General features: G+C 43.9%; 1 protein-coding gene across 7 annotated transcripts in view; it reads left to right on the top strand.

Moving 5' to 3' along the window:
* lyst (lysosomal trafficking regulator) overlaps positions 1 to 18028 on the top strand; it is a 66042-nt gene that overhangs the window by 27257 nt on the left and 20757 nt on the right. For 2 of the 7 annotated variants that reach the window (XM_069145046.1, XM_069145052.1), the window contains 17 exons: positions 40 to 988; positions 1100 to 1285; positions 5830 to 5986; positions 7907 to 8118; positions 8235 to 8301; positions 8884 to 8993; positions 9749 to 10112; positions 10196 to 10352; positions 10466 to 10639; positions 10733 to 10893; positions 13122 to 13312; positions 13901 to 14146; positions 14756 to 14929; positions 15839 to 15988; positions 16797 to 16934; positions 17019 to 17217; positions 17305 to 17433. In XM_069145046.1, coding sequence (XP_069001147.1) covers positions 40 to 988; positions 1100 to 1285; positions 5830 to 5986; positions 7907 to 8118; positions 8235 to 8301; positions 8884 to 8993; positions 9749 to 10112; positions 10196 to 10352; positions 10466 to 10639; positions 10733 to 10893; positions 13122 to 13312; positions 13901 to 14146; positions 14756 to 14929; positions 15839 to 15988; positions 16797 to 16934; positions 17019 to 17217; positions 17305 to 17433 — 3764 coding nt within the window. The remainder of the gene's footprint in view (positions 1 to 39; positions 989 to 1099; positions 1286 to 5829; positions 5987 to 7906; positions 8119 to 8234; positions 8302 to 8883; positions 8994 to 9748; positions 10113 to 10195; positions 10353 to 10465; positions 10640 to 10732; positions 10894 to 13121; positions 13313 to 13900; positions 14147 to 14755; positions 14930 to 15838; positions 15989 to 16796; positions 16935 to 17018; positions 17218 to 17304; positions 17434 to 18028) is intronic. The other 5 variants (XM_069145051.1, XM_069145050.1, XM_069145047.1 and 2 more) reach the window with 5 other exon arrangements.

The raw sequence follows: 18028 nt of genomic DNA, 5'->3' as shown, positions 1-18028 counted from the left end.
TGTTTTACTTTGCTTAGTTTCTGATATTTTGTGTTGCAGGGTGATCAGGGACCTTTTCATCAGTTGTAATGGGCTCAACCAGGTGACAGAGCTCGTCTACCTGGACCATACACGCTCTTTGGCGTTGAAGGTGTTTGAGACTCTGATTATAGGCATTGGACACCAGCAGGCTGACGGGGTGCTCCAGGAGCTGCAGGGCGCTGATGCTGAAGAAAGGGAGGCCGTCTTAGGCCTGGCGGAGGAACTGGGGTCGCAAGGGGTCGGAGAGGGCCCACAGAGCCTCAGCAAGTTCTATGAGGGCCTGAAGGAGGTGTATCCGCGTCATAAGAGCCGTAGTGGGCAGGGCCGTGTACCGGGGCGCAGTCAAACAGAGACCCACCTCCATGTCATCAACCTCTTCTTGTGTGTGGCCTTCCTCTGCGTCAGCAAAGAGGCTGATTCTGACCGGGACTCAGTCAACGACTCCGAAGACACTTCAGGTTACGACAGCACAGCGAGTGAACCTCTGGGCGGGCGGCTACCTTATCTGTCCCCAGACAGTGTAGCTTTGCCCTCCAAAGAGCAGGTGCGACGCGCTGCAGATGTTTGGTCAGTGTGCCGGTGGATCTACCTGGCCAGCCCGTTGTTCCAGAGGCAGTTTTTCAGGCTAGGAGGACTGGATGTCTGCTTGCGCCTCATGGCCATGGTTATCCAGAAACTCTCTTGTAAGACTAAAGATGGAAAAGCAAAGAAGAAGAGAGATGGTAAAGCTAAAGGCAGCCCTGAGTCCACCATCCCGCCCACTTCACTGGGACTGGAAGACACATCTCGTGATTCAGCCGACACCCTCAGCACCGGTCCTGCTGAGGGAAAGACCAAAGATCCAGCGAAGAAGCTGGAGGAAGAATGGCAACTCCAAAGTATTCGTCTCCTTGAGGCTTTGCTGGCTATTTGTTTACACAGTGCCAACTCAGCCCTGCAGAGGATAGAGCCTGAGCTCTCTCATCAGGTATGTCAAACAATATCATACCATCCAATTAATCCCTGAACACACAAACCACAAAAAGAAATATGCTTACGTTGGCTCGGATCAAACGGTTACATCTCCCCTCGTCTATAGCTCCGGTCGGTGGAGGATACTCTGTTTGAGGTGAGAGACCAGCTGTCTCGCTCAGGGGTGGTGAACTCTGACCTCGCCGTGCCCCTGTTTGACTCTCTGCTGAGAGTGGCCTTGGCCGAGGTGTCATCCTGTCCTGATCCCCCTGAAGAGAAGCCAGACAGGGTGAGTCCTGCCGTGGGAGAACCTGTGAGTGAAGTTACTGCACCTTTTTTAATATTTCAGTTTTTTGAGACACTCGTATATTCAAGATACAAGTTCAGATTATAGCCAGTCAGGCAGACCGCTGCAGATAGGTGGTATCGATGTTCATCACGGTATAATGCTTTTGGGAAAATGCGTCTCTATTAATCTTAATTTGTTCTGCTGGGTTGCTTTTAGTCAATAAAATGGAACTTTTTTTTAAATCTCTAAATTGCTGCAGTTGAAGCAATTAATTCCTTTGTGTCCAATATTGATATAAAAAAAAAAAAAAAAAAAATGCTGAGGTTTTCTGATTTCCCTGCTGCCTGAGCAGTGCTAGCAGTGCCTACATGTACCAGGATGCATTGTGTGCTAGCTTCTGACACCCCAAATACTTCAGTTCCCTTTGCCAAGTCTCTCTCCTTGTGCAAACACTCAACAAAAAACAATGAGCAGCCAGAGGATGTAAAGACAGCAAAGGTGTTCATGAGGAGACTACTAGTATGGATCACATACTTTAATGTTATCAGCTATTGTAAACACAAACAACACAACATGTTGAGAAAACTGCTTGTCGCACTCGCTTACTTTTTTGGCCAAACCAGAGTGCGAGGTGACAAAAAGACTCCCTCACTGGTCGTCTGTCCTGCTGCTGTCAGTTGTATTTTCCAGTTTATTGTTGTCAATTCGCCTGATGTTCTTCCGGCCACGTCACTGTACTCATCGAAGGGCAGTGCAGACGCATGAAGAGGAGGAGCTTTTGTAGCTGCTTTCCAGAGATGCAAATAATTTAATGTTTCAGTTCCCTAAATATACCATCAACATTGAGACAGCCACAAGAAAAGAGGCGACATTTTTTTATGTTTTTGTTTGCATGAAATGTGCAAACTTTCACACAACTGCCAAAATCATCATCTCTTTTGGGTTTTGCCATATTCGCTTTATTTGATAGTGACAGTAGACAAAGCCAGGAAAGGCAGGTGGGAGAGAGGGGATGATTTGCACCACAGGGCCCAGGCTGCCGCTGTAAGCTGGTAAATAAGGGCCAGAGAGATACATTTGTCTTACTTTCCCGTTGCTCTTTTTCCTGCTCTTTTTTTATTTTTTTTAAACTTTTGAACAAATTCACATTCCTGCAAGTTGGCAAATGGACAAAAGCCTCTGAAGGTGTCATGCAGGGTTGAGAACGAGAGGGAGTCGAGAGATATCACACAATTTTTTTAACAAGCACGTGTGATCAGAAACAAACTGTACTTTGTTCTGTGTGATCCAACGTTATTAACTCATCTTCCATTGTGTCCACGGAGCCACTGTCATGGGAATAATTATAGTCAGGACTAGTGATTATCATACGGCAATCAGACGAGAGAATCTTTGCTCCATAAAGTTCAAGCTTCTAACTTTGCACTTCTTTGTCAAAGATGATGATATTCATTTCATCAAGAACAATACATATTACAGACAATCGGACCGTATTCCTCACAAAGGGGCTAATCATATAGTCCACTACTACTGAGAGTCCAAAGAAGAGTGATATATCACGGGGAAAGTGTCACAACTAGTATTCAAAGACACTGCAATAACTGCAAACGTGGGTACAACCAACAAACAGGTCTCAGCGGCAGTAGGGATAGTGGCTATTAATTGCTTGCAGCGGGTCAGTATAGGGAAGTGACTAAAACAAAAAACAAAACATTTACAAAAAAAACACCTAGTTAGTCCACCCTCACAGGACACACTCGCAGGTGCTTTTGTCCACAGTCCATGCAAGGCCAGGCAGACTAAAGCAAACAAATGTCAAACAGAACAAAAAAAAACAGTGAAATACAGACAGTTACCAAAATGACCAAACATTTACAAAACAAGGCAAACAAAAAATGTATGTATTGTATTATGTGTAGATACCTGCTACACAGACACATTTCCTCACGCACAGTAGAAACGCTTATCCAGGCAAACTCCTCTTAAAATGTTGTGGCAACGCTGCAATTTCCAGAACATACAAAAGTAAAAATAAAAAAGGAGGACTTCCATCAAATTCCATTGAAACAACCAACTATGAAAACATCAAACATTCAATTTGTTACCACAACTCAAACTGGCTGCATTTTCTCCAGCCTCATACATGGAAGAACTAAAACAACTCCACACACCTCACTTCCTTCATTAGCTCTTCTCCCAAATCCCTGAGCAGAAAACCGGAAACCACCTGCGCACACGGTTGCAACTAATTACACTTCTACTGGTAACTCTCTTGGCGGTTTCAGAGGCTTCAGTATTTCTCTGCAGTGTGCAGGCCATGTTGCAGAAGGTTTAATAGTGGAGTGAGTACACGCGATTACGGGTGAAAAATCTTAGTGGCCCTAAATCATGTGCCGCTGGGGCACCTTGATGTAAAAGTTTGGTCTCAAACTCTCTCGAGTCGCACACGCCGTCGTAACCGGATGCTCCACCGGGACGCACATGGGCACTCACACCGACCACGCAGGCGGGAGAGAGCAGCGGGAAAGCGCTGCCCTTCACCTGGCCAGCTTTAGTCATGTTATTATTACAGCCTACACTCGGTTTCCGCTATGATTATATCGTGCTCATGTGATCACTAATCGCTTCCCCGCCGGGAACCGCGCGAGTCACGCGTGAAAACTAGGCTTCCGGATTGCTCTCTGGATGACGCACGCACACGCAAGGCATGTCTAATACTTGTGGCCCCTGCTCTAATCTATTAACAAGGACGCCAAAATGAAAACACACCCGGCCTCCAGTGTGTCCCAGGCATCTGCGAGGCGTTTAGTGAACGTCGGTAAATTGTAGCGTCTATTGATTTTCTGCATGCGAGGCATGTAGGGGACATCTCTAAATTGTAGCTACAGAAAATAACCTGGGTTGCATTATGCCCCTCTAAACTTATCAGCCACAGGTCGCTACACCTGTCACCAAAACGTTATTTTAACCTGTTGGATGCCCTGTGTTCTGTCACTTTTCTCCGTTCTTGACACAAGAGTTTATTATTAAGGTAATTCATACTCACTGAAGTGTTATGATAATAACTTCTGGTCTTGTGTCATAAACAACCAAATCCAAAGGGAGCATCATTGTTGTACATATTGTGTATTATAAATGCCCAAAATTATACGGAAAGCATTGTTTTCATTTTTGGCTGCCGTGTAATTGAAACTCTGACCTACTGGCTAAGTGGGCAAAATGTTACATTGAATCTTACAATGAGAGGAAAACCATTCCCCAGCCGAGTGTTATCAAGCATCAGGACTGCAGTGTGTGTAAGGCCATTCACTCCTTGTTGCTAAGCAGCCGTTATCTGCCCATCATACAACAAAACCGCAAACGTAAATAATGATAGCCTTTGTGTAGTGCAAGCAAGGGGGTGCAAACATGAGCAAGCAGTGACCTCATTTTGAAACAAACAAGTCAGTGACATTTGTTTTAATGACTTGTACGTGTTGCTGTCAGCTGGTAGACTTTATAAACATATTAAAAAAAACAAATGTATTTAACCGGTAATCCTTCAGTCACAGCAGCTCTCACCTCCTCAGTAGTGACACTATCGCTACAGGCTTTGTTCAACATTATTGAAAGAACCATATATGGTGACGAGCAGACGTGCAATTGCTTTCATTTGTTTCAGGAAATGAGATGGGGTGGGGAGGTGATAATTTTTCTTCTGACCGTCCACACTATAATGACTTGCCGACTGGTGGTGGGTGTCCTCCTATCGCACAGCCTTAGTCGTGTTTTCCTCAAGTCTTAAAATGCCTGTCTGACTGAGCTCGTTCCAAAACAGGAGGATTTAGTTTTTATATAATAGATTTACCTATTTCCTGAGAGCTTAGTTCTTTTTCAGCGAGCCCAGCAGAGTGTGATGTTCAATTAGTCATTACAAGTGTGTGATATGAAGCTCTAAGATAAGCCCTACGCCACAAAGTTTGTCCTCCGAACTGGACTATTGGAGAGGGGGTGTGTGTTACAACAAGCCTCTTTGAACAAGTAAACAGTTTAGAGTGTGACTGTTTACTTGAATATAACAAAGTGAGTGTGTGTGTGTGTGTGTGTGTGTGTGTGTGTGTGTGTGTGTGTGTGTGTGTGTGTGTGTGTGTGTGTGTGTGTAAGGGGGGGGTTGCCTACGTGCACATATGATGACTGACTGTTCACGTCAAGGAACTGCACTGTGTGAGTGTCTTGCAAGTCAGCTGATATTTGTCTTATGACCAAAGTCTTGTACTTTTTTTCCCCTCTCATTTATATGGCAATTTATTCGCTGCATTAGTGGAAGGACCGCTGCTTTTCATGCTTGTTATATTTTAGCGTAAAACTATTCTTGGTCAAGGAGTTGTTGGTTTTTTTTGTGTTTTTTTTAAACCTTGCTTGGGTAAGCTCTTGCGAAATTGATCTTAACTGCTTGAACGTTTGCCAGGTCATCATTGTGGTTTTTGGTTCTATTTGAGCTGTAGAGGATTGGAAATTTATGACTTTGTCTTGCCTTCCCTCTCGTCTCTCTCTGTCTGCCTCCCGCTCTTCACGGTCTTATTAACCAGAAGCTCCAGGTGCTGGCGGAGGGGGCGGCCCCGGCAGGCGATCTGTCTGAGGAGGTGGACGAGGTGCAGAACTGTGGCGTTAAGCCCCCGGGAGAGGAGGAGGGCTACGACGCCGACAGCGAAAGCAACCCTGAGGACATGGCCAAGCAAGAAGAGGGTAGGTCCACACTTACTGCCACACACACACGCACACACACAAACACACACACGCACACGCACACGCGCGCGCTCCCATTTACTCCTCCTCAAGGATCCACAGCCACTGCACATACATCACTGCTTCAAATAAAAGTAGCTTAGGCTGGTTACTTGCACAGTTTGCTCTCAGTCTTGTTACTCTCCACTACAGATTCATTTTTCAGCCCCGGGGTCGTTTTTTAGAACGCTGTAAATCACTTTAACTTCACGTCCTCTGTCCTCTCTACCATTTGTTATTGTTGGTGATAAATGTCAGCGGACTAATCTTGATGGATTTGAGAGGTCACGGGTCAGTCTCAACCTCTAAACCTGCTCATTTTTAGCCTTGGGAAATCTTGCTTCTCCCACTGATTGTTGAATTATCATTTGTCATTGCATTTCCCTGCAGTCACTGGAAGATCCTCTGTGAAATGGCATCATGGTTTTTAGGTAGCCTACAGCGTAAATGCAGGTACGGGGCTGTTATTGTTGCATAAAAAACAACATCCTCCTTTTCTGGGCGGCGGAAGATATTTAGCAATAATTAGTGGCTAGTTTTTTTATTGCGTGTGCATGACACAGCAAAATAAAATGGACCTGTGCCTCTAATGTTAGGTCTGCCTCTCTTCCCTCTGGAGTTGCAGGTTGAGAACGTGGCCTGATTAAACTTTTTTTTCTTTTTCTTTTCCTCCTTCTATCCCCTCAGAATGGAGTTATTGTTTTACGTTTACAACTGCAGGCAGCTAGTTGGCCTCATGAGCTGAATCTTGTGACTTGAACTCACCATCAAACGGAGATTTTAACTTCCTGGAACAGTATTACGTCTTCTGAAAACAGGGAATCTTTAATTCTGAACTCATGTGGGACAAATAAACAAATCTCCAACCAGTGCCAGAAACAGTTGTTTGGCAGTAACACTCATCTGCTCTTTCTTTCTCAAATTTAAACATCCAGTCTTTCTTTTACACGGAGAATCCGGGCTGAGAAGGAAATACATCATCTTAAGGACTTGAGCACGGTCACTGAAGGCTAAATTATAATCTATTCAAATTACTTTCTTTACAAAAGCATAGGATTGTGAAAGATGAATTTAATAATGAAGAAAATATTCCTTATAAAGAATATTTTATGTTGGGCTTATTGCTTGATTGACAGGTGTCTTGGCTTGTCAACATCAGCTGCTTCATCTTCCATTTGCTCTCTGCACATTTTCTCTCCCCAGGCTTTTCTCTTTATGCCGGCTCCAGTGACCGCTGTCTTCTTACATTTCCTCGTCTCATAACTGCATTTACACTGCAACAGCTTCTTGTTTTTGTTTTTGCAAGGTTAATTGAAATGGTTTGTGAATTTTAGGATTATAATTCTTTTCCAAAAAGGCACTGAAAAGTGACGAGCTGCAAGCTGGGGCGTCGCTGCAATTAGATTTAACCACAGACCAAACACAAGTATCAGCACAGCACAGCATGGTATGAAGGGAGTCTGGGATGACTGTTAGTAATGTGCATTTTTAGTTCATATTTACTGAAAGCATTGTGTATCTGGATGCGTGAGTGTTGGTGGCAAACTGTGCAGCCATTCACAGGGAGACGTACACATCTTCATTAATAAAAGGAGGTCCCAGAAGCCATGTCAGAGCCTGCTGGGCTGCTTTCCTGTAAACCATGAGGGAACTCCATGCTGCTCTGAAGCTGAGCACAGAACCGAACCTAATTCATTTTTATGTGCTGCCTCCAAAATGGGAGGTTGGTACTGAAGGAGGGGATGCCTGTGGATCATGAAGCTGTTCAAGCAACACATGCTGTGTCTTAGCATGGCAGTCAGCGGAACATGTTTTAATATCTCAATGCATGTGTGCCAGTTTCTTGTTGTGTCTCTGATCTCCCCGTGGTTGTTCTCTTAGGAGTGAAGGTGGAGTCGGCCATGCTGCGGGAGTTTGCGGCGGTGGCGGAGGGGCCTGGGCGTGGCGTGCTGCTTTTCCCAGAGATCTGCACTATGGAGTTGCAGCTTCTTGCCTCCGGCTCCCCGGACCTGGAGGTTCTGAGCCACGTGTTTAACAGCCTGCTCGGTGCTGTACGCTCCAACCGCCGCAATGCTGGCTTGCTGTACGACCAGGTCAGACTGGCGACTTCTTTCTCTTTGTACTTCTCTGATCCGCCACCACCCACACTGTATTTGTCTCAGCTGTGCTCTGAGGAACATGACTGATCCGCTTGTTCTTGTTCTCACAGGGAGTAGTCAAAGCTCTCCTGTCTGGCTTTCACAGCATCCTCAGTCAAACAGACCCCTCCTTTACAGGTTTGTTATTTATTCTGACATTTAAAAAAAAAATAAAAAAAATAAAAAATCTCAAATTACAAGATATTTTTCATGTGTGGCCACACGCTGTTATTTTTTTCCTGCTCCTGACATTTGTACTGGGTCCCCAGGGCTCAAATGTCATATTTAGTATAGATGCTTTTGGTTCTTCCTGGAAAAATCTGTACCCCATGGATTTTTTTTTATAGAATTCATCTTTTTTAGCACTGTAATATTGTGATGTCCAAGATCCTGGGGAGAAGTGCTGGTAAGTTTTCAACCTCCTGCTTGTGACATTTTCTCTGCCAGTTTCTCATGGTTAAAACATCAACTATAATATGGATGATATTCATAAATTCCTATAAAAATCTTCCTTCTTATTCAGTGCTTCCAATATAAATGCACTGTCTGTTATTCACTTGTATTTTATTTGCTTGTTTGTGGCATTTTTGTTTTCTTTACCAGAGATGAGAGTAAAGCAGGCAGGGAATCCGTTTTCCCTCTCTGCCTGCGGTGCTCTGGTGCATGACCAAGTGAGTGAAAACTGTTCACGTAATTTGCTCTTCATTGGTCTACATTCAGATTGCCAGACTGTGCTAGTGGAGCTGCTGGTTGCCATGGTGAGCCAGCGAATCACAGCGGAGGAACTGGCTCTATTGATTCGCCTCTTCCTGGAGAAGACCCCACCTACTGTAAATAGCAAACCCTATCAGTCACTCAGCAGTTCTGTGTGCTTATGTTCATGGTGTTAACACTGATGGCTCGAGCTCACGTTGTCGGCACGCTTTTTTTTGGTTTTTAACAGGAACAATGTCTTATTTGTAAGACATCCTTCCTGTCAAACTGTCTTCTCACTTCTTGGTTCTTTCAAACTCATCAACACGTAATGCTCCATTGGGCCCACTTTATTCTATATACAATTAGCAACAGTGTGCACAACAGATGTGATTCTACAACCTACTACCACACGTCTGTGTTTAATTGGAATCAGGCTGCAAACATGGTTAATAACCCGTCTCTGAGAAATCAGCTTCCAAATCGGAAAAGAGTTTATTTTTAACCAACATAAGGACTTGTGACCCGTGTTTTCTGTCTCCAAAACACATCAGTGGCTGTGATTGTGTTATTGTTTCTACTTCTGCCCAAGTTTTCCCTGTTTAAGAAACAGTGTGCTTTTGCTATATCTGTTTTATTTATCACTTGTTTATATCTTCTTTAACAAGGTTTACAGGATTACTACAGATTTCATGCTAAGTTATTTTTAATAGATCACAGTTAAAGCAATTAAACTGTTCAGTAATGTGTGAGATTTTTCTTTGTTTTACTTACTTTAAGGATACAAAAAAGCCTGCAAAATTGTAAACAGGCCGAGTCAGTGCAGCGTATTCTTTATTAAATCTAAACTGACTCTTCCCCTATCTTCCTTTTTTTCATTGGTACCTTCCAGGAGGTTTTACTGAAGGGCATCTTACAAATCATCGAAGCCAACATGAATATGGAACCTCTTCACCTCCTGACCTTTCCAATAATCCTCGGGGCGTCTACGCCGGGAGGGTCGTCTCCTGGATCCAGACAGAGCACCGCTGCCGGTGGGAAAAGCGCCGGTTCGCTGTGGAAGGGGAAGCTGTCTTCTGGTCGCAGGGAGGGGGACACAGAGTCCCGACCAAGCCACCTCCGTTCCTCGCCTTGGCACATCGCTCCTCTCCACTTGCCCCTTGTTGGGCAGAACTGCTGGCCTCATATGGCCAGCGGCTTCAGTGCCTCTATGTGGCTGAGGGTGGCAGAGCAGGAGGAGGACGGGGACAAAGAGGGTGAGACCCGGATCCTTCACCTGTAATCTTTTGTGCTTGATGCCCAGAAACTGGTTTGAGATTCTCTACTCGTTGTTTTCCAGAAGAAAGTAACCCTCCTGCTGCCGAGGCGCTCAATGGCTCATCTCATGGTGGGACAATATCAGCAGAGGAAGGCCTCATTCATATTCTGTCCATGGGCTCCAAGGCACTGATGCTTCAAGTGTGGGCAGACTTCTCTACAGGCTCTCTGACATTCAGGTGAGCTCCAGCTTCGACTGCAGTCTCAACGATGTGTGTGAAGCGAAGGTTACTGTTTCTTAAGTGTTCATAGTTTATGGGCCTTGAAGTTTTGTAATGCGATGTCCCCACAGGATTTGCATAGACCCAAATGATGAGATAAAAGCAGGGCTGTTGGCGCAGGCAGACTCTGGTGAGGGACTCCTCAGAGGGGACCAGTGGCAGCAGCTCAGCCTCACGTACAGCCAGCAGCCAGAGGGCAAGAAGAACATCCACGGCCGTGTGGTCGTCTGGGTGTGCGGCATCTGGTGAGGAAACAAGAATCTGACTGAAATGTGATTGTTTAATTTGGTTGGTAAATTAGTGAAATTAAATCAACTAAAAACGTATCTTTCCTTTAGGAAATGTGAGGTTTCTTTGGACTACACCCTGCCCAGGAAGTCCAGTTTATCATCTGACAGCAACAAAACCTTCTGCATGTTGGGCCACTGCTCGCCTTCCTGTGAGGAGTTGCTGAAGCAGAATGGACGCTGGAACATGGGCACTGTGCTTCTCTTCAACGGTAGGACTAGAATCACGTGTCCATAGGACATTTAATCCCAGACAGAGGGTGATGGTCTTACTCTACATGCAGTCTGTTTTAATCCTTTATATGATTTTATCCTTCCTCAGTTCTGCTACTTGGTGACACATTGATTACCAGCTCACTCTTACAAGCGGTGTATAGTGCACATAAATGCACATTAATGTTTTATGACACATTTATATTTTAAAAGCGTATCCAGTTTCCAGCAGTACAAGGCTGTTCTGGTGTGATGTGTGTTAAGCTGTGGATTCTCAGCATTCCCTCGGGAGGCTCACTGAATACTTCTCTTGTTGCCTCTAATTGGCCGTGAACGGCCAGGCGATCCCAACCTGTGAACCCAAATGATGGATTTAGATGAGCTTGCCCTCTCCGCTGTCGTTGGAATTCATCGTGGGGAGTGATTTCTTCTTGGAAAAAAAAGTGCTGTGAGAGTTTGAAGAAGTTTCTAAACAACAAGAAATAAAACATCAAGGCACCTCGAGGGTCTCGCGTTGCGTCACCTCATGTTATTACTTTGTGGGTTATTGATGGAATATTCCATCCATCCATTATCTATACCCGCTTTATCCTGAACAGGGTCACGGGGGGGGGGGGGGGTGCTGGAGCCTATCCCAGCTCAGGCAGGGTGCACCCTGGACAGGTCGCCAGCCTTTCACAGGGCCATTTTTGATGGAATATTGTGGATCATTAACTCATGAGGTGGATTCAGAGTCCGATTGGGATTCCTCACTTTTATAGCTTCCTAATAAAAGAAACATCCAAATGGCCAAGATTTTCTTTAGAGATGTCATATTTCACTCTCTTCCAGTTTTTTATTTGGATATATTTGTGGTTTTAAAAACCAAAATCCATCTCAATATAGTTTTACTTCTCGTCTCTTCAGCTACTCTCTGGAACTCTACCAAGAACAGGCTGTTTTGTGTCTGTCTTTTGGGTACATTGATATCAGTGGCCCTCTCCTCTGATTGGCTGACTTTTTCCTGAGTGACTAAATACAGGTTATCGTTGGTCTCCGAGCTTGCTACCTTGCGACAGAATGACCGCTCAGGGTGTTTTTCAATCTCAAAGATGTTTCCTTGGTAGGCTGCATTTTTAGGATGCTATGTCATGATCCTTCAAAAGTCTACCCAGGACACAGGACTTTGTTCAGAGGATTTCAGGAGTGTCGCGTGTGAAGGACCCAACTTGGACGAACCGGTCCTACAAAGGACACGCATTGATAATGAGAAATATCGAAGAGGGAGCCTGTTGCTTTAGCGCCACCTTCCCTCTGTGGCTGGGAAAGCTGTGTGCCCACCACCCAGCTTGTTAAACTGTGTATGCATGGACTCCTACCAGTGGGCCACAGGCTCAGTCACCATTGTGTTGCGTCATTCAGTGATAGATAGGGAATTGAGCGTTATTTAATTGAAAATCTTTGAAATGATTACTTCAACAGACAGAAGGACCTCTGCTGGAAAAAATATCATTCAAACAATTTTTTCAGGCCCTTATGTTTGTTATTCTAACCATTTTTTTTGCCTGTGTCGTAGTTAAGATTTACTGCCTTAAGTTGGGAAGAAGGCTCTGGGTTGCTCGCCAAACACTTCGTCAAAACACTCCTCGAAAAACTCTAGACAACTCGGAAACAAGGCAACGAAGTCTTCCAAAGTCAGATACGAAACATTTTATTGAGCAAAAGACATCAATAAAATGACGGGGGCCCCGGGACAGACAAAAACAAAAACGAACTCTCAAACTCTCAAATTCATAGGCTTGTTATACTTTTCTGGGCACCTCCGTTGCCCTTAATCTGCATCTTCTTTGGCACGAAAACACGAACCCTTTCGTTCATCCTGCGCAGGTGGCGTGCCCATATTTGGCCGTTTCCTGCTGAGCCAGCAGACATACAATCCGTTACGACCCCCTTGGGGTTTTTCCACTGACTCAAGACTGCTGACTCAAGACTGCTGACTCAGCTTTTGTCCTGTCCCGGGTTCACAGCCAGTGCACGCCACCTGGCCTACATAGCCACTGCACAGGCGCAGACTCTGTGAGTCGCCCCATCCCAAGAGTTCTGAGTCCTACAAGTTACACATGGCAAACTTGTAACACACAGGCTCTACGGACAACAGGTTGACACTTTTTTCCCCTTTGGATTTGCTAGCACAGTTAACATAAATGCTTTTTTCCTTAATTTTCCCTCCAACACCTGCCTATGCCAGGGTCTAGGATCAGCTCTGAGGAGGCCTTCTACCTGTACACCAGTGGACCAGACCTCACCTCCATCATGCCCTGCAAGTACGGCAAGCCAAATGCAACATTCTCCAAGTTTGTCACTCAGGAAGGTCTGAAGTGTGAAAATGTCCAAGAGATTCTGATGAAGAACAAGGATGTAGACACAACAACTCTGGTTGTAAGTCATTGTTTACGCAACACATCACAACATGGTGTTATAATGAAATATGAAGTCAGCAAATAAATGTTGCATTGTCGCACTTTAATTTAAAATTTCTTATCCAATTTCTGCTTGTCAGATGTTATTCCTGCACTTGTACTTTTGATTTAAGTGCTCTGTAGACATCGCAATTCCTCCTATGTCTCATTTATTGTTTCATTTCAGTGTATGAGTAAAAGATTGTTCCAATTAGCTGTCATTAATGATTCTGCACGGGAGGAAGTAATGTTTCCCAAATGGAAAAAGCTATTATAGTTAAGCTGCAGCTATTTCAGTGAGACTGAAAATAGGTTTTCTCCCATTAAAAGCTAATAGCTTTGTTGATAATAGCTGTGCTGATTGAAAAAATTGGAAGAAGAATGAAAGATTTCCCCTCTACTTCGTAACTTCTTTCAAACTCCAATCAGGCCTGGTCTAGAGCTAAATATGTACCTAAGGCTAGTAGGTTATTGAACATTTACTGCAAACCTTAGATTATCAATTATTTAAAAGAACAAAAAGACAGTGTTGCCTGAAAAGGTGATCGTGTACCTTGTTTCTGCACAGGAGAGCCTGGCAGTCGTGTATGCCCCCAGCATGCCAAGAGTCTACACTATCTACGAGCCTGTAATCAGACTGAAAGGTCAGGCCAAGACGGTGGTCACCCAGCGGCCCTTCAGCTCCAAGGAGGTGCAGAGCGTTTCGCTGGAGCCCAACGCTCTCAGAGCTCTGCTCCCCACTGAAACCCACGGCCTGCAGAGCGTCCTGCACAAGATCGGAGGAACGGGGAATTTTGTCTTCCTCTTCGCACAGGTAGGACGATGATCCATATATTTAATGAAGCTCGGAGGCCACGGTGCCCTCTTGTCATAAAATTTCAAAAATATTAGATATGTTTCCGTCAGAGAATATACAAATAAATCCCTGTGCAGAAAACTTGGAAGAAATTGTCTTGTTTCACCCTTGTTTCACAAATTGATTACAAAAAGCTTTTGCTTGTAGAACAAACAATACTATTTTTCCTTTTTGCGCATAACGGTGCTACAAATGGTCAGCACTGACATCAAATTAATTTCTAAGCCAAACGGACAAATGAATTGCCTTTTGTTTGTGTTTGAACTCTGTAATCAGCAAAGTTATTCATCTGATTCTGAAAACCTGATTAACTGTGTTCCAGGCCAACAACTTGAGAAAGTTAGAGAACAAAGTTTAATCTCACTTTTAAAGTAAACATTCCATGTTGACTCATTTTGAGCTTTGTGAGAACACGGTTACGAAAACGGGTACAAAGTGAAATAATGTTTTTTTATTTTTTAAAAGGAAGCAGCAGAAAACTGCATTGTTCTCATGCTGAGGTGGGTTTTTTTTTCCTGTCCTTCTTTGTGCCACTGTGTCTCTCATCTGGGGCTCTGCGGTGTCCAGACGGTGGAGCTGAGTGACTGTGAGAAGACCCAGGCTCTGGCCCTGCGAGTGCTGCTGTCTCTGTCCAAGTTTAACCAACACCGCATGCACGAAATGGACTGTTACCATGGTTACTCTATGATCCATCAGGTCCTCATCAAGCCCAAATGCGTCGTAGGATATCATATGCTCAAAGTGAGTCACGTCTTGAACTCTTTGCTGTCTTCTGTTCCCACAGCTCCTGCTCCAAGCTGCTTTATAACATGTTCACCCGCACTTAGTTTTTACCATTATTCCGATCCAGCCCGGCACAGCGGTGCCTCTCTGAGCCGGTGTTGGTCACCCTGCTGTTACTTGACCCTCAGGCTGTGTCTGTAATTGAGCTGTGTGATGGCTCTGTGCTGAAATGGATTCTGTCTGACTTGATGAAATACTGAGCTCCTGCAGAGTCACACAGCTCCTCTGATTGCATTCGTCACTTTAAGCTTCCACATCCTGTATTGTATAGCACAGACCTGCACTGATTAGTGATAGTGATATTAAACACTCATAATCATTCCTATATAGAAAGGAACATGCTATTACAGTTGTTGGAAGTTTTATTCCCACTGACACTTTTCAATTCTTACTGTTAAAGAAATCTTTCTTTTGTGTCTTTTCTAAAACTCATTTAATTTCACCTTTAACTTGGTCATACAAATTTAAAAGTGTGTGTGTGTGTGTGTGTGTGTGTTTGTGTGTGTGTGTGTGTGTGTGTGTGTGTAAGACTCGGCAAGCTTCTATCTTGTAGTACCTCAGTCTAGCAGAGACATAAAGGACTGCAAGATTTATGACCACTGCAGTGAGGCTGGTCACAAATGATACTCTGTGATCAATACAGACAGGGCTGCTCAGGGAGTAAATGGCATTAGTTTTGACGGAGTGATAAGCACTCCAAAAATGTATTGGAGAATGTATTGATTTTCCTCCTGTCTGAGGTTCTGCACGAGTGACTATCAATATGTTGGGGTATGTGTAATACTAGAGTGAACAGCACTCTGTAAGGTATTTTAGAAACACTACAGAAGAGTCTGTGTTTCTGATGGCCACGTTCTGCCTTTCTAGACGTTAATTGATGGGTGCCTAAGCGAACCCATCCTCATCCTCGGGGATGACGGTCAGTTCCGCTTGGACACCGAGTCGGCCGCCGTGGTGCAGGACATCAGGCTTCTCTCAGAGATTCTGTTGAACTGGAAGATCTGGGCCAAAGCTGAGGTAAACACATGCATCACAAAAATGTAATTATATTTGATTTGTGACAGAAGACATCACGCATTGTTTGACAAAAGTGGACAAAACATTACAGAATAAGCAAAGACCATCAATCATATTTACAACCAAGTGATTGTCATACATTTAAATTTAGACGGCAAACAAGATGTTAAAAGGCAGTTTCATGTTTTTCAGTCACGATAAACAGATACTGTAGATAAGCTAAATTTCCAAAGTTTTTTGTCCAAGATCTGCCTATTTTTTTTTTTATCATCAGACTTGAAGGTACAGTAGTAGAGAAAAGTTGGAAAAGAAAAAAAGAAATACTCTTGAATGACTTGAATGAATCTTAGTGTGTCCGTTTTCTCCCAAAGTCTGTTCATTTATTAACATCCATTCCCGATGAGAGGCCGAAAGCGCGAAACATCATCATCTAATGATGAGCTGATAATATTTTTATGCACTTGAAGAGCAACTTTGTGGTCTTAGGTTCATTGATTTCAATTTTTTTCCAAAAAATACCCAGAACTTTAAAAGAATTAACCTGATTTTCTCCAACATTTTCTGTCCTGACAAACCCAAACGTTTGTGGAGGGAGTTGAAATGAACTGTTATTCATGCAGTCTGGCTGTGCAAACAAAGAGTGGTGAGACTGTGTTGGCACTGACGATGGTACTTTGAAAGTTAGTCTCGGAGTCTTTTATATTTTGCCTTCTGCCTTCTTTGCTGAGTAGGGATGGTTCTCCAAACACCACCATGGGCTGAAGATCAGTTAATGTGTCTTCCTCTCATTTACTGTTTGTGTTGTCAGGGTGGAGTTTGGGAAACACTGCTTACCGCTTTAGAGATCCTCATCCGAATGAACCACCCTCATCAGGTCTTCAACATCCGTCAGTTCCTCAAGGCTGAAGTCGTGCATCGCTTCCTGCTCACCTGCCAGGTGTTACAGGTAGGTCGCTGCCGTAAAGCTGCCGTCATGGCGCCCTTTGTTCCTCTGAGAGACGATTACTAAAAACATTGTGTTTGTCTCAAGGAGCATCGGGACGAGTATCTGACTGCTATCCCACAGGAGGTGTGTTTGTCATTCATCAAAATCATCCAGGAGGTTCTCGGGTCTCCTCCAGACATGGACCTGCTAAAACTGATCTATAACTTCCTGCTGGCTGTTCACCCAGCCACCAACACCTACGTCTGCCACACACCGTCCAGCTTCTACTTCGCGCTGCATATAGGTGAGGAAGCAGTGCAGCTGAAAGCAGCATCTCTTTGCCAAAGTGCTCTTCATTTACAGAGTTTATTTTGATGTGTGTGTTTGTCAGACGGGAAGCTGTATCAGGAGAAGGTGCAGTCCATTATGTACCTGAGACACTCTAACAGTGGAGGAAAGTCTGCCAGCAGCTCTGTGGTGTCTCTGTCCCCGATTGTTTTCCCTGACGCTCCTCATGAAGGTACAGCTGCTTCTACTGTGCAACACTAAAGCACTCCCAGATAATCAAGTACAAACCTGCAGTTTGTTGCTAAGAATGACGTCATTAATTGAAAGACCAGCAGTGGTTTTGAGTGTTTGTGCCTCTAACATGGGGAATGCATTTAACATGCATAATAATAGAAATAAAATAATGATAATTAAAAATTAAGTAAAATTAATCATAATTAAAAAATAATTTACTTTATTTAGACAGCAAAACACGGTTCCAAAGTGCTTTAAATTGTATTTCCAATAAAACATTATAGGGCTGAAGCATGTAAAACCAGGCAGAAATGATACCGATCAATTCCCCAACAAAAAATATAGAACAACAGGAACAATAAAACAAGTGATATATGTTAGAGGCAAGAGAGGATTATGCTCTTATGGTAACAACAACTCTGAAATGAGCTGAACCATGAAGTGCTCTAAAAGTGATCAGTAAAATCTTAAAATCAATTCTAAAACTTACTGGTCAGGGCTGTATCTGTTTTCCCTCTATGACAATTTATGGTCACAAGTTTTATTTTTGTTACCTGATGTAAACATAACTTCTGAGGGGAAAAATTGATGCA

This window comes from Embiotoca jacksoni, unplaced genomic scaffold (genome assembly GCF_022577435.1).
Source record: "Embiotoca jacksoni isolate LCO1_2020_lvr unplaced genomic scaffold, fEmbJac1.0.p SCAF_12, whole genome shotgun sequence".
NCBI classification, from domain to species: domain Eukaryota; kingdom Metazoa; phylum Chordata; class Actinopteri; family Embiotocidae; genus Embiotoca; species Embiotoca jacksoni.
The sequence above is the reverse complement of the archived record's forward strand: the minus strand, read 5'-3'. Positions and strand labels throughout refer to the sequence as shown.